Below are 16693 nucleotides of genomic sequence, written 5' to 3' on the forward strand. Positions count from 1 at the left end.
ACGAAAAGACTTACCTCTTAAAAGGTTACTTCTCTTGTTAAATTGTAACTGATTCAGTCGTGCTGCTAAATTATATACACAGGAAATTTGGTTTATCTTCTAGCATAACTTGTTTAATAGATAACTAATTTAGTCTTTATTTAGTCAATTTAAATCTTTTCTCTGTTAATTACAGCTATTTAAACATAAAAGACGTATTTCTAAAGTAATATTCGACTAGAATTTGATCATTTATTTTCTTAGCTGCCTCTGTTAACAAACCAATCAAATGCAAGATCAACAGGTATTAGGCGAGAGAGACTTTAAAGAATTAAAAAGTTTTTGAAAAGGAGAGAGAAAGAGTATTAGATTTAATTTTGGAAAGATAACTCAAGTGCCAGTAAAGAGGACAGATGCACTCAGGTGACAGGGAAATCAGCTGGGGCTTACTGATGTCTATAGAAGTGGTTTCAGTGAAATTTGATGATTGCCTGAACTAAGCTAGTGGAAGTCAACAGAGTGAATTACTTATACAGGTGTTAAGGAGATATACTACTCTGTAGGATTTGGTGATGGATGAGATGAAGGAGCAAAGGTATTAAGAGTGAGTGCAGGTCTTCCCTGGTGGCGCAGTGGTTGAGAATCTGCCTGCCAATTCAGGGGACACGGGTTCGAGCCCTGGTCTGGGAAGATCCCACATGCCGCGGAGCATCTAGGCCCGTGAGCCACAATTACTGAGCCTGCGCGTCTGGAGCCTGTGCTCTGCAACAAGAGAGGCCGCGATAGTGAGTGGCCCCCGCCTGCAGCAACTAGAGAAAGCCCTCGCACAGAAACAAAGACCCAACACAGCCATAAATAAATAAACCCAAAGTTAAAACAATGCAAAAAGCATTATTATTTAAAAAAAAAAAAAAAAGAGTGAGTCCAGGCTTTGATGACTAAATGATTGGGTAAATGTTGTTCCCTAAGACAGAGAATGTAGGAGGAGGGACAGGCTAAAAGTGATGATAATCAGTCTTCCATTGTGCCACATACATCTGGGTAGAGATTTCTAATTGGTATTTGACTTGAATGGTTTTAAAGTTCACAAAAGAGGTATAGACTTGAGGGTATTTGAGAGCTATGTATGGAATTTAAATCTGTGAGGGCCCCTGGAATAGAGATAGAGACAGAATTAAAGATATTAGAAATGATAAAAGCCAATTATAACCTATTAGTCATTAGATTTTATAATTTAATAACTTAAAGGACAGCCCTTTGTATGCCTGCAATTAGGCTGTATCATTCCTAGAAAGTATTTGGCCATCTTTAGCAGCCTTTATTATTTTTACCAGACTCTGTTCTGGTGACTAAGAGTTACATCATTCAATCATATGAGTCATATTTAGGCAAAACGATTTTTTATGGATAAAATAATGTTGTATAACATCTAAAACTAGCTCATATTGGATATCAGAAAAGTACCTGACATTTGATTCATAACAAATTTCTAAACAAACAGATGTTCAACAAAAAAAGACTTCTTAGCCTATTTGAAACAAGTTCTGGGTTTCCATCAACTTATGGTGTCAATTTACAATTCATAAGTTATTTATTATACATTATCACAATTCATATTATTATTTACATGAAAAACTACAACGTGCATCGTATTGTGCTGAGCATTCTGTGGGATACAAAGATGAATCAGATGTAAACTGTCCTTAAGATACTTAGAGACTTGTATGGGGAACTAAGACACAGACTTAGGTAAGTATACAAGGAGTACAGAGTTAAGAATCACAGACAATTTTAAAAAGAAATTAAGAGAACAATCTTATTTGCAATAGCATCAGAGCCACATAAAATATTTAGGAATAAATTTAACAAAATAAGTTCAAAGCTTACAGTCTGGAAACTACAAAACATTGTTGAAAGAAATTAAAGAAGATCTAAATAAATGGGAAAATTTCCTATATTCATGGATAAGAAGCATTGTTATGTATTGTTAAAAAGACAATACCCATCAAATTGATCTATAGGGGCAACAAAATCCTTAGCAGAATCCCAGCTGACTACTTCTGAGAAATTAAAGAGATGATTCTAAAAGTCTTATGGAATTGCAAGGGACTGAAACAGCCAAAACAATCTTGAAAAAGAACAAACCAGAAGGATTCACACTTTCTACTTTCAAAATTTAATCCAAAGCAATGATAATAAAACTCTGGTACTGGTACAGGCTAAATATGTATATGAATGGAATAGAATTGAAGAGTCTAGAAATAAACCCATACATCTACATTTAACTGATTGATTTTTGACAAGGTGCTAGGACTAATCAATGGGGGAAAGAATACTCTTTTCTTCTACAAATATGGTTTATTTGTTGCTTTATAAGATAATTATTTTCGAATAAATTTCACTCCAGTCCTTGATTATATATCTATTGGCAACAGATAGCTTATTATTAATTTTTATTATTATTATTATTATTATTAACTTAGAGGCATAATGTTTGACACAGAGCATTCCACGTAGTGGAAGATTGATAAATATTTATAAAAGGAGGAAAATAATCAATTTAAGGCCAGTAATGAAGGAAGGGAGGAAGAGGAAGAAGAAAATAAAACATGATTTTTTTTCCCTGTCTCAAAAAATTTGAGCACTACGATGGACCCCAGAGATAATTCAATTTTCACATTTTATAGGGGATTGAAAAGTACCAAAGAGGTTAAATGAGCTATCCAAGATCACAGTGCTTGCTAATAACAAAGCTAGTAACAAATTAGGTCTTCTGATCCTTCACTCAGTGTCCTTTACACTGCACTGCAATGCTATTTCACTGAAAAGAAATCTAATCAAGGCTATCAATGAAAATATATTTTTCCATGCTGCAAAAGATTGCTTTATTTATCCTTAAAATAGATGTTTAATCATGGATTCTAAAATAAAATGGATAACTTTAAAATAATGGCTAATTGAATTTATTGTGTAGCTTTTCTTACTGTGGTTGAGCTAAATACTGAAAAAAACAAAGAAACCTCATAGCAGCTGGTACCCCCAGAGCGTAATATATGACTTTGCAGATTTGATGCAATAGAATTTAGGTATCAGATTAAAATCAGCGTACTATTCTAATTTTTCCTTTAAGTTTATGAATTCTTTCCATATGCATCAAGGACATACGTGAAGTTATCCAGTGGAATTCCCAGATCGCCAAAATTCCTCAAAAATAGGAGTCTCTGGGAGTAGGGCCCAGAAATTTGTGTTTTAACAAGGCTTTCAGTTCATCTGAAAGACCCTAAAGTTATGAATCACTGCCTTAGTCTACAACCATCAATGACTTACACCTAAATCACTGAAGTTGTTTCCCACTGTCTCCTTGCTTTCCATCCTAACCCACAAATTATCTACGTGGTTGCCAGAAAACAGTTATAAGATAAAAATCTGATGATGTTATTTCATTCTTCATTCATTCATCAAATATTTATTGAGACTTCTAACCCTTCAGGGTACAGCAGTGAACACAAAGAACAAAGATTTCTATTCTTGTGGTGGTTATATTCAGTGCCTTTTATTCCCCTCCAAATTCCTCAGTGACTTCCTAGTGCTTAGATAAAATATCCAAACTCCTTTGTATAATAGGCCCAGCACTCAGTGGTCCAGGCTTCCTCTGAGGATTTGGTTCTCTTCTTGTATCCTATAACCCAACAACACCATGCAGTTGCTTTCTTATTTACATTCATTTGCAAGGAGATCTATCCCCTTCCTGGGGGAGCCCCCCAACCCTGTTCTGCTCCATTTGGCAAAACCTACATGTATTTTAAGATTCAAGAATTATTTGTGACCAAAATTCACAAGAAGAAATAGATGATCTGAATAGGCCTATAGCTATTGAAGAAATTGAATCAGTAATTAATAAGCTTCCAAAACAGAAAGCACCAGGTCCAGATGGGTTCACTGGTGAATTCTAACAAACATTTAAGAAAGAAATTAGACCAAATTTCTACAATCTCTTTCAGAGGATAGAAGTAGAGGGAACACTTTCTAACTCACTCTATGAGGCTACCATTACTTTAATAGCAAAATCAGATTAAGACATGACAAGAAAAGAAAACTACAGGCCAATATCTCTCATCAACATAGATGTAAAAATCCTCAATAATATATTAGCATATCCAATCCAGTAAAATACAAAAAGAATTATACACCAAAACCAAAAGGGATTTATTCGCAGCATGCAAGGCTGATTCAACATTGGAAAATCAATTAATTTAATCCACCACATCAACATAGTTTTAAAAAAAAAAATCACATGATCTTATCATTTGATGCAGAAAAAGCATTTGACAAAATCTAACACCCATTCATGAAAAAAAACTCTCAACAAACTAGGAAAAGAGGGAACTTCCTCACCTTGATAAAGACTATGCAAAAAAACTACAGCTAACATCTTACTTAATGGTGAGGAACTCGAAGTTTTCCCACTAAGATCAGGTAGAAAGCAAGGATATCCCCTCACACCACTCCTTTTCAAAACTGTACTGGAAGTACTTGCTAATGCAATAAGTCCTTGTTAATGCAATAAGGCAAGGAAATAAAAGGTATACAGATTGGAAAAGGAGGCATAAAGCTGGAAAAGGCAAAACAATGAGACAATATAAAGGTCAGTGGTTGCCAGAGGTTGGGGGGAATGGAAAGATAAATACGCAGAGCATAAAAGGACTTTTAGAGAAGTGAAAATACTCTGTATGATATTACAGTACAATGATGGATATATGACATTATACTTTCTCCAAATCCATAGAATGTACAAGAGTGAACCTTAAGGGAAAACTGTGGACTTTGGGTGATTATGATAAGTCAATGTAGGTGCATCCTTCATAAAATATGTACTTCATAAAAAAGTGAGTGATGTTGATAATAGGGGTGGCTATGCATGCGTGGGAGCATGGGTACATAAGAAATATGTACCTTTCTCTCAATTTTGTTGTAAACCTAAAACTGCTCTAAAAAGTTGTCTTTGAAAAAAAAGTCAAGACAAAAAATATTCATGTGTTCTATGAAGTCTTGACTGACCTCCTCCCTAAAAAGGGAAATGGCAGCTCCCGTTTTGATGCCTACATTGTGCCCTATTTTATATGTAATTCTATTTTATAGATGTGGCTACATAAAATAAAATCTGTATATCAAAAAAACAAGATAAAAAGTAAATGATAAACTGGAAAATGTTTTCATCAAATATGACAGTCGTATCATACTTAGTATATAATAAGCTCCAACCAAATGATGGGAATATCAATAAAAGCCAATAAGAGAATGGCAAAGGATCTTGAGGGCTATAAGGGAGAAGATATCCTTAAGCTGGTCTCCACCTTGTCCACTGTCATTGCCTCTGTCCATGCCACTGACTCGGCCATGATTACAGGTGTGTGGAGTTATGTGGTATAATTATTGCACAGAGGAATGGCATCACCAGAGTTTTGCACTGCATTTAAATTCTAAAGCTGTTTAACAACAGAATCCCTAAGTAGAATAAATATCAACAATTGATTTAATATAAGTGATGAAGAACCATAAGAGCCAAAACAATCTTAAAAAAGAACATAGTTGGAAGAATCACACTTCCAATTTTAAAACTAACTACTGAGCTACAGTGATCAAGACTGTGTCGTACTGACAAAAGGATGGGCATATAGACAATGGAATGGAATTGGAAATCTAAAAATATACACATACATTTTGGTACAATTGATTTTCAATAAAGGTGCCAAGACAATTCAAAGGGGGGAAATAGTCTTTTCAACAAAAGGTGCAGGAACAACTGGAAAAAAATGAACTTGGACCCCTATCTCATATCATGTACAAAGATTAACTAAAAATAGATCAAAGACCTAAATATGAACTAAAGCTATAAAACTCTTAGAAAAAATGTAAGTGTAAATCTTTGTGACCTTGGAATAGGCAATAGTTTCTTAAATATGACACCAAAAGCATTAACAAAAAAAGAAAAAATAAATAAATTGGACTTCATCAAAATCAACTTTTGTGCTTTAAAGGACACCATAACGAAAGTGAAAAGAAACACAGAGAATGGGAAAAAATATTTGCAAATTGTACATCTGATAAAGATCTGGTATCCAGAATATATAAAAAACTCTCACAACCAAACAATAAAAAGATGACCCAATTTAAAAGTGAGCAATGTATTTGAAAAAAAAAAATTTCTTCAAAGAAGATACACAAATGGCCAGGAAGAATGGTCAATATTGAAAAGATGCTTGACATCATCAGTCATCAGGGAAATGTAAATCAAAGGAAAAGTGAGATACCACTTCACACCCACTAGGATGACTAGAGTAAAAAAGTCAGACAACAAGTTTCAGTGAGGATACGGGGGAATTGGAACCCTCATACACTGATGGTGTGAGTGTAAAATGGTGCAGTCACTTTGGAAATAGTTTGGCATTTCCTCAAAAGTTAAAAATAGCATTACCATGTGACCCAGCAATTCCACTTGTAGGTGTATATCAAAGAGTATTCCACAAAAACTTGTACAACTAACATTTGAAGAAGCATTACTTGTAATAACTAAAGAGTGGAAACAACTTATCCATTCAATTGATGAATGGATAAACAGAAATGTGGTATATCCATTCAACAGATTATTGATCTATAAGAAGAAATGAGGTACTGATTCATGCTATAATATGGGTGAATCTTAAAAACATTACGCTCAGTGAAAGAAGTCCAGTACAAAAGGCTCTATATGGTATGATTCCATTTGTATGAATCACCTAGAAAAGGCAGATCCATAGAAACAGAAAGTAGATTAGTAGCTACCAGGGTCTGGTGATGAGGAATGGAAAGCTATAGCAAATGGTTTTATCACTCTTTGAGGTGATGAAAATGTTCTGGAAGTAGATAATGGTGATGATTGCACAGCTTGTGAATATACTAAAAGCCACTAAATTGTACACTTTAGAGAGTACATTGAATTTTAGCTCAATGCAAAATAAACACAGAAAACATAAAAGATGAATACATGTTGAAAAAAACCCAGTCAATGTCACTAGCAGTCAAAGAAATGTAAATCAAAACAAAAGGTTATTTTTCCATTACCCTGGCAGATATTATCAAAAATAAAAATACTCACTGCTGACAAAAATGATGCTCTCATATATTGTTGTAAGAACTGTAAACTGATGGGTCCTTTCTGGAAAATAATTTGGTAATATGTATTAAGAAGCTTAAAGTGCTGATTCTATTCAACCTAGTCATCCCAGTTCTAGGAATCTGAATTCCTTATTTAGTAGACCATATAGAAAAAGGACGTTTGTTATTTATTATGACCCTCCCATTCCCTCTGAGCTAGGTAGAAAAATGAGTCTCACCCTTACCCTGGGCCCTATTTGGACTCTATGTAATAGTTCCCATCATTTCTATGTTCTTACTTCTACAACTCAATTCGACCTTATTGACCTGCTCTGGATGATTTTAACAGTATTCAGAACATCTGTGCAGCTCTCCATCACCTTCCCTACAATTCAACCAGTTCAGTCACCATCTAGTGTCCCTGATACTCTTCTTTCATTATGTTATCATCATAACTATCTTGTGTTTTCCCTCAAAAAACAAAAAACCAAACAAACAAAAAACCAGGGCTATTATCTGCTTTGCCTCATAATAATGAGGGCTTTTTCTGGAACCAGATTGCTTGGGTTTGAATTCCAGCCTTGCCACTTGCCAGCTATGTGGTCCAGGTCTCAGTTTCCTCATTACATAGAATTATCATAAGAATTATATAATTATTACATGGAAAGTAGTCAGAACAGTTCTGGCACATAGTAAACCCTGAATCTGTGTTAGTTGTTATTATTATTATCACCTCACAGAGATATTATGAAGCTCAAATAAAATAATGTGTATGAAGCTGTTTTCTAATGCACTGCTATTATCATTTCGTATTATAGTGACATGTGTATACCTTATCCTCATAAATTACAGAAGAACAAGGACTATCTTATTTTTTAATGGCTCACGTTGCACATAGTAAATGCTCAAAATTTGCATTGTAATTCAATGTTACTTTTATGATCAAATCACTATTGACTTTTGGTTGTCTAAATACCATCACATCAAGACCACTGACAATCTTGTTATAACATATATCCACTTGTGTCTTCCAATATGTCAGCAGTCTTTTCAAAGTGGAGTCCACAATGGACAATCCACTGCAAGTATGGGAGGAAAATTTTTAGGAACTCTATCTACATTTTTTCCTCATCTTCTGTAAATTTTCATTATTTGGTATTTATCATTACTAATGTGTGCAAAATTACTATGAAAATGCTATGACATATAAATAAATGCTAATGTGTATTGGAAGTTCAGGCTCAAGATAGTTTTACTAAAGGGTGTACTGTCTAAAAAAGTCTGGAGATCAGCACACTATCCCACAATATGGTTTATCTCCTGGCGTCAAGCTGATCTATTCAACTCCTCCTAGAACACAGTTTATATCTCTTTGTTTCCAAATCTGACTCACAACCAGTCTGTCTGAAATGAGAGTATGGCAGCCACTCCTTTTCAAGCTACAACTTGCATTCTTCACACCAAGACTTAACCATCACCAAATGTAAGCTTCTTAAAAGAAGGGTCTGTATCTGGTCCACCTTTGTGTCTACTGCCACACCTCCACCACCCCAGCACAAAAAAGTGTTTTCCATAATAACTGGCACGTAAAAGGCTCCACATAAATGTTTGCTGAATGAATAAACTGGCAGAGAGATTGCTACTGGAAGGCAGGAGAGTGTGCTGGTTAACAGCAGAGGCTCAGATCTTGGCTCTGTCACTTAACTGGGTGGCCCTGGGTCTCAGATTTTTCCTCTGTGAAATGAAGGTAATAAGAGTAAGTAACAAGTAAAAAACATTATCTTAACCCAAAATGATTAATTTAGTAGCATAATTTAATGCAAAAAAATGCCCCAATTAATGAAATATAAAATGGGGGCAATTACCATGTAGTGAGCACTTTTTTTTTTTTTTGTCAGTGGACAAAATCAGCAGTTCTCTGTGATACAGTGTTCAATACATATCATCTTGAGTTTCCCATATCCCTCCAAGAGGTATAACATTGAATTTCCCAAGGTGTCATGCCACTTCTCTATGAGTATGAGGAGAAGACAGTAGAGTGGAAGGAGGGGAAAGGTTAGACAATTTCCTCCCATCTTATGAACATTTGAGAGGGTTTTCCTTTGTCATTTGGGGTTTCAAGTACTGGTCACTGTTAAAACAACACATCCCATTATTTTAATACAGCTCTTAAACTGTAAAAAAATTAATTTTGGTAGATGACTTATTTGTCTATGTTGAAAATCCCAAGAACCAACAACAACAACAATACCACCTCCTGGAACTAAAAAGCAATTATAGAAAAGTTTCAGGATACAAGGTTAATATACAAAAGTCAATTGCTCTCCTATATACCTGCAATAAATAATTGGAATTTGAAATTCAAAACACAACACCGTTTACAAAAGTACCAAAAGTACAAAATACTTAGATATAACTCTAACAAAATACTAACAAGATCAACACAAGGAAAAGTACAAAATTCTGATGAAAGAAATTAAAAAATTAAATAAATAGAAAGATATTCCATGATCATGGATAGTAAGATTCAATATTGTTAAGATAGGTAAGATGTGAGTTCAGACCCACCAAAGAAGATATATAGATGGCAGTAGTATATGAAAAGATGTTCAACATCATATGACATTAGGGAATTGCTAATTAAGACTACAATGAGGTACCAAGACACACCTATTAGAATGGCTAGAACTTAAAACACTGACAACACCAAATGTCAGGAGTTCTCATTCATTGCTGGTGAGAATGCAAAATGGTACACTTTGGAAGACAGTATGGCAGTTTAATACAAAGCTAAACATAGTCTTACCATATGATCCAGCAATCATTCTCCTAGGAATTTATCCAAATGAGTTGAAAACGTATGTCCACACAAAACCCTGCACATGAATGTTTACAGAAGCTTTATTCATGACTGCCAAAAATTAGAAGCAACCAAGACATATCCTTTAATCAGTGAATGGATAAACAAACTGTAGTACATCCATTCAATGGAATTTTATTTAAAAATAAAAAGAAATGAGCCATCGAGCCACAAAAAGTCATGGGAGAACCTTAAATACACGTTGCTAAGTGAAAGAATCCAGTCTAAAAAAGCTACATACTGCATGACTCCAACTATATGACATTCTAGAAAGGCTAACCACAGAGACCATAACAGATCAGTGGTTGCCATGGGTTCAGAGGCAGGGAGGGAGGGATGAATCAGTGGAACACAGGCAATTTTTAAGGGCAGTGAAACTATTCTGTATTATACTATAATGGTGGATCCACAACCTTATGCGTTTGTCAAAACCCATAGAACTGTGCTGCACAAAAAGTAAACCCTAATGTCAACTACGGAATTTAGTTAATAACAATGTATCAATATTGGTTCATCAATTGTAACTAATGTAGCTCACAAATGCCAGATGTTAACACTAGGGGAAATTGTGTAGAAGGAAAGTGGGTATATGGGAATTCTCTACTTTTTCCTCAACTTTTCTGTAAACCTAAAACTACTCTAAAGAATAATAGCTATTATTTAAAAAGTCCATAGTAAGTAAAAAAAAAAAACAGCAAATTTTATATATATACACATACATATAAAAATACCTAAGGATATGCATGTACACACTTTCAGATAAAATAAAATAACTATACAACTTTTTCATGATAAGTTTTAAACATTATATTCTGTTATTTTCCTTCTCCTAATATGTTTTTACAGGGACCATCAATGGGAGGTGAGGAAATGCAGATAATTATGCTAAATTATGTTCAGAAAAATTTTGGTAGTGAAGGGAACTAGGATTGAGGAGGACAGCTGTGGGAGTCTGATGTCTAGGAAAGAATTCTTATTACAGGATATAATAATGCCAACTTAAAAAGAAATATTGTTAGCAGCCTATTTCAAGGAAGATAAATAAATATTATAATAAAAAGCTGCATAGCAACAGTATATTTCAAATTTTCCCAATGAGTTAAAACGTGAGGAAAACAAACACATACCAAATCATTGATGTTGACCATTAGAACATTCTGATAGGCTCCGCCGTCTTTACCTTCAATATCACAATCAAATGATGCTACTGGCAACAGAACAAGGATCAGGGGAGGAATTCCAAAGATATACCTAAAAGAAACTAAATTCAACAGTAAGTAAGAATAAGCTAAATGCCATAAGTCATATTATATCATTTGATGGTGGTATTTCAATTGGCCTGACCACTTATTTCTAATAATTTTTAAAATGTATCTTGGTTTTACATAGTGTAGGAAGAACTCTAAAGTTCAATATTATATAACTACCAAAGAAAGACAATATTTTAGAGTCTAGGTTTCTTTCACTTTTTATTCAGATATAAGTCTTTGGGAATGTGCAGAACAAGTGTGATGACAGCAAAATCTCTTTGCTTCATCAACAGAAAAACAGGTAAACTACAGGTTAACAATTATACATTTTTGAAATTTTATGATCTATGGCACGTGATTGTATATTTATGTAAAACTTGATGGTTGTTCAAGTGTCCAGCTGCTTCCTGGAAACAACATTGCAGGAAGTTTATCTGCATGGTACGGCACTGTGATTATATTCTTTCTTTTTAATGATGGATCCTAGAAGGCTTACCCTCCTCAGAACTGTGACAAAGTTGATATTTATATTATGAGACTCCTTATCTTTTCAGTATCTTCTTTTTCTAAATGTCCAGAGACCCACATTCTCTTCAAACACAGCCCTGTTTAGCTTCTTGACATGTTAGGAAAACCCAATAAATAAATTCATACCCTGTTAACTAATGATTTATATCTGTTTTTAAATAAGTCTTCTCATTTAGGGGCAACTGTTAATCAAAAGGAATGAAATTATAAATGGTATCATTGTGGGCAGTAGTAATACACTGATAGAAAGCCAGTGATTCCCTGAGGCATTAAAATCTGGTTTTATAGGGACTGACTTTATTTCTTCATAAGCCTGCTGGAGTGTCTTGTTTGCATGTTTCTGTAAACCCTCGAATATTGTTGACAATATATTTCCTGTGATTTTCCCCAGTGAACATTAACTGTTCTTGTTGAGTGCAAGATATTTCGCATGTATGCCTTCTCCTGATTAAGATTACAAACAATACTCCTTGGAACCCAAGGAACTAATATTGTGACAACAACCTAAAAACTGTCAAATATATCATAAATTTCCCATAACATTCTCATCTATTCCATCATTATCTGTCATATAAAAATTAGTAGCTCTCCCCAGTAAATTATGTGCCATTAGTGACCTATATTTTTACAATAGAGAATGTAGGCTGGGCAGCAGATAGGGGAACAAACAGGAATCCTACATCTAATCTTCATATGTCACTGACACTTAACAAGGTAAGAGAAACAAAATGAGATGTGGAGTCTATTCATAGCTCTGCCACTAAATTTCTATATGCATGATGAGCAAGAATTCACTTTGGAGATTAATAATGATGGTGATGCTAGTTACCTTTAATTGAGTACCTGTCATGTACCAAGCACTGTTCAGTGCCTTATACTTACTATCTAAGGATCAAAAGGGTCCTACCTGCTAGTTAATCTTTTTATAGAACATAAATAGTAAGGTGCCAGGTCTGGATCCTAACCTGAGCTGGTTGCTTCACCAGGATTTGATCAGAAATGCCCATTATCTTCTGATAACATGTCATCACTTTGGTCTTCTGAATGAAAACCACTTCCATGTACTATTATACAGCCCTACCTCTCTTTCTTCTACCACAGTCCCTTCATCCTGAAGATTCTCAAACAATGGTCAATTGCTAATTATTTACTGAGTCCTAGCTTTGTATAGATTGTATAGATTGCATAGAGCCAAACGTTTTACTTTCTCTGTCACCTTACAGATGTCCAGCAGGGATACTTTGCGAGGAGTAGATGGTGAGGAAAATTTATACAGCATATAACTTGAAATGAGCTTTAAAAGAAATATAACAAAGTAATTAAATATTCGAATGAAAAAGAGACATTTTTACTATTATACATAAACGTCATTTCAAAGGTCCACATTTTATGTTTTAATAAAGGAGGTGGTTTTATTTTCTATGAGCACTAGTTGTTTTGCCCTCTTCACTCCAAATTTCAGTAATTAGTGCTCCCAAAATTCACATCCACCCATTTATTCATTTGATGGCATTTTGTCAATGCTTTCAAATGATGGCTTAGTGGAAAATTCAGTCTTTTTTGAGTAACTAGTTTCTCAATTCTAAAACAATATTTGCCTTATCTGTAAAGCATGTCTTTGGTTGCCATCTTTGTTGTTAAATAGGCTAGCCCCAGATAGACTAGGGCAATGCAAAGTACAGAGGAAGACGTGGGGTTTTTTGTTGGTATGCCAATGAGTTGTGTGACTGACTGAAGGACAGAGCTTCTTAAAAGCTTCACTTTAGACTAAATGATCTCTTAATGTCGCTTTCAACTCTCAAGCACCTTAATTCTAAGAATCTACCTAGCCATCCAAATACAATAACTCTTTAGATTTGAAATCGCCTGACCAACAATGTTGCAGACACACCCAGGGCTTCAAACCCACATCTCAGAGGTTCCCAGCTTTCTCATTAATGACTTACAGTTTGGTCTGCAATTGAAGTCTTTTCTCCACACCACATAGACAGTAACATATTAGTATTGCCTAGTTTGAGCCTGCTTTTGACATTGTTGTCACAATAGAAAAAGACTCTGCTTTTATTTTTGTTTTGTTTTAGATTATACATAGATACCCATTCCTTCCCCCCACCTTGAACTTTCCCTTAGGTTACAAAAAAGACAAACCATAAAGAATAATGCAAGGCAAGCTCGGGCTTGTGGAATTTTCTTCAGATTTCCGGAAGGGATTGAAACTGGAGAATTTGTTTTCAGTAGGGAATTTGGTTAAACCAGAATGATGGCTGTCTAAAAAAAATTCTTGTTGGTTTTTAAATTAAGCCAAATAATACATTTACTCCTCAGATGCTTAAGTTATGGGGTCAAAGTGAACATGAACAAATTAGTTTCAACAGTCCTTCAAATTCAATCTTTCATTAGTGTTTAAGACCAATCAGTGTTTACTGATTGTCTATTATAGACATTACATAGACCTATTTTCACTGGGATTTTAAAGAAATGGTCAAAATACATTCAGGATGGAATGAAAGACATTATCTGAATATATAAGACTTGGCTTTAATATGAACAATTGGCACAAGTAAGTGAGTAAAAAAGAAAAAGTTAATAAACAGTAGGCAATAACCATATGTTATATGAAAACCAGCTTTTTAAGGTTACAAAATTGAATGTGATTATGCTCGCATAAAGAATTCTAATACATTCCACAAACGTACTAAGATTGGATTATAAATTCTATCCACAAGTCCCATGATAAACAACAGTTAAAGACATTTCTGAAGTCATCCTATAATACTACCTACAATATTTCATTTAATACCATAACCATTTCTTGAGATAAGTACTACCAATCACTAACATTTTTGCAGATGGAGAATCGGGGCCCAAACATTTTTCCCCATATAAAATATGTCTTGTAAGAGGCATGATTCAAATCCAAGAGTCTAGAAAGTAAGCTTTTAGCCACTGAGCTGCACTGCTTCCTATAAAAATAACTGCATGTGTGTAGTCAAGGGAAATGTACAAAAGTCCATCTTCCTCCAGATGAACCTCACTACAGCGCTTCCTTGGCCAGTTCCTGAAACACGGCATCACGTACTCCTATTTCAGGAAAAAAGACACGGATTATTTGCTTTATTGCATTAGGTTATGTGTCAGAGATGAGGCCAGAAAAGCAATCTCACATCACGTGTGTGACATCAACATGTAAGTTGGTCCTACAAAATAACATTTTCCATTTTTGCTTAAGGTGTTGCAACACTAATGTGGTACCCTGTGTAACCCTCCTTTATACTTGTTCAGGCTTTTTAATCTTTCTCAGTTCTCTGTTTTTATTACTAGTCCATTTTTGGGTCCTCAAATATGATTAAATTATCGAAACTAGACAGCACAGTTGAGGACCACATAGTAGGTCCTCAACTACTTCAACTCCCAAAAGAAGTGGCAAAGTAAAAGGACAAAAAGTAACCCTATCCTTAAGCTTCCAGTGAAATCTACTGGAAAAAAAAATTATCAAAATCACTCATAATTATTATTATTAGGAGTTTAGAATTCTAATATTTTGGTTGCTGATAACTTATGATGCATGATTAGTATAGATATACTTCAGGAAATAGAGGTTCCTTGTTCATAATGGGCACCTTAGCTTCCATTTCTTGTTTTACCTCTCCACTCTAGATCAGAGGTGATGGAAAGATTAGAACTGGGAGTGGCCCAGGAAAAAGCAATTGCAGGAGATCCATGGGCATTGTAAGGAAAACAGGGATATACCTAATTTCTAATTCTATATTAAACTTCTGGAGGACGCCCATTACAAATCTTCTACCCGCTCCCCACCCCCCTTTACTTTGCTACTGATCAGGTACTTCTTGACTATGTCAATTTTTGATGCTTTAATACCTGTGAGTGGGGATAGGGCTCTTTTGATCTAACGGTGCCGCCAGGAAAGGGCACAGACCAGGCATCAAACACAAGAACAATCTGCTGCCTATTCTGGCACCCTCCCCCACCCGTCTCCTTTTGCTTAAGGAAGTATTTACTATAAAACAGTAGAATTTCCCTCCTCAGATCCTCTCCACTCACATCTCTTTCCCCCTTCTTTCTTCCAGTCAACTTCTGGACCCTTTACCTTGGCCATATGGCTGCCAACGGGAATCCAGCTCGCCTCAACTCTGCCCTTGTCCATTTTAAGTCCGTATTTCGCACAAATAAAATAGATTAAATCTCGGCAAGGGTCTAGAATTTAGAATTATGCCTGTTAATCCTGCTTCCGTCCAGGAGTACCCATATAGGAAAGAAACCAAAACCCGAAACTGGCCTTTCTCAGTGCCAGCCCGAGCACTTGGGTTCCCAGCAAAAGACACAAGGTACAGCCCCAGTTGGAAACTCCCAGCCTCAATGAGGGAAAACGGGGTTTTCCAGAGACCTGTCCCCTTGAGGTTTAAAAGCGTTTCCCGTGGGAGCTTCGCTTTCGCTTCTCTAAGGAGTTGGAGCTGCAAGAGCCCAGATCCTCGCCGATCCCGGGGCGCCTGTGAGTACCGTGGCGCGACCAGGATCCCGGGGAGGGTGGGCTGGGCGCCGGGTTGACAGCGGGCAGCGCTGGCCAGGGGAGACTGACGGAGAGCATTGGGACCCGGGCGCGGGCTGCCACCGCTGAGCGGCTCGGAGGCTGCAGCGCCCGGTCTCGGGACAGAAAGCAGGCGTCGGGGACTGCTTCTCCCACGCAGCCCGCCAGGCTCAGCAGCCCCAGGTGCAAGTGGCGATGGGCCAGAGTACTCAGGTGAGGCTGCCGGCTGCCCAGGGGCAGAGCCAAGGCTCTCCGCAGGTCCAAAGTGCAAGGCCGGGCTGTTCCCGGACGCGCCTGGGCGCGGGGCCCCGCAGCATGTCCCAGAGTCCCCTGGCGTGCCGGGCGCGCGAATTTATGCGCCCGGGAGAGGAGCGCTTACCATGGAACATGGTCTGC

General features: G+C 36.2%; 2 protein-coding genes across 2 annotated transcripts in view; one reads left to right on the top strand and one right to left on the bottom strand.

Moving 5' to 3' along the window:
* IL7 (interleukin 7) overlaps nucleotides 1–16693 on the bottom strand; it is a 71731-nt gene that overhangs the window by 32916 nt on the left and 22122 nt on the right. The window contains 2 exon segments of the mRNA XM_082432886.1: nucleotides 11101–11224; nucleotides 16677–16693. Of these exon segments, the coding sequence (XP_082289012.1) occupies nucleotides 11101–11224; nucleotides 16677–16693 (141 nt within the window).
* The window catches only part of LOC309646489 (uncharacterized protein), a 95928-nt gene continuing 90486 nt past the window's right edge, over nucleotides 11252–16693 (top strand). The window contains exon 1 of the mRNA XM_082432885.1: nucleotides 11252–16261. Within this exon, the coding sequence (XP_082289011.1) occupies nucleotides 15982–16261 (280 nt within the window). The 5' untranslated portion in view covers nucleotides 11252–15981. The remainder of the gene's footprint in view (nucleotides 16262–16693) is intronic.

The sequence above is a fragment of the Balaenoptera physalus genome (genome assembly GCF_965194825.1).
Source record: "Balaenoptera physalus genome assembly, chromosome: 17".
In the NCBI taxonomy this organism is placed as follows: Eukaryota; Metazoa; Chordata; class Mammalia; order Artiodactyla; family Balaenopteridae; genus Balaenoptera; species Balaenoptera physalus.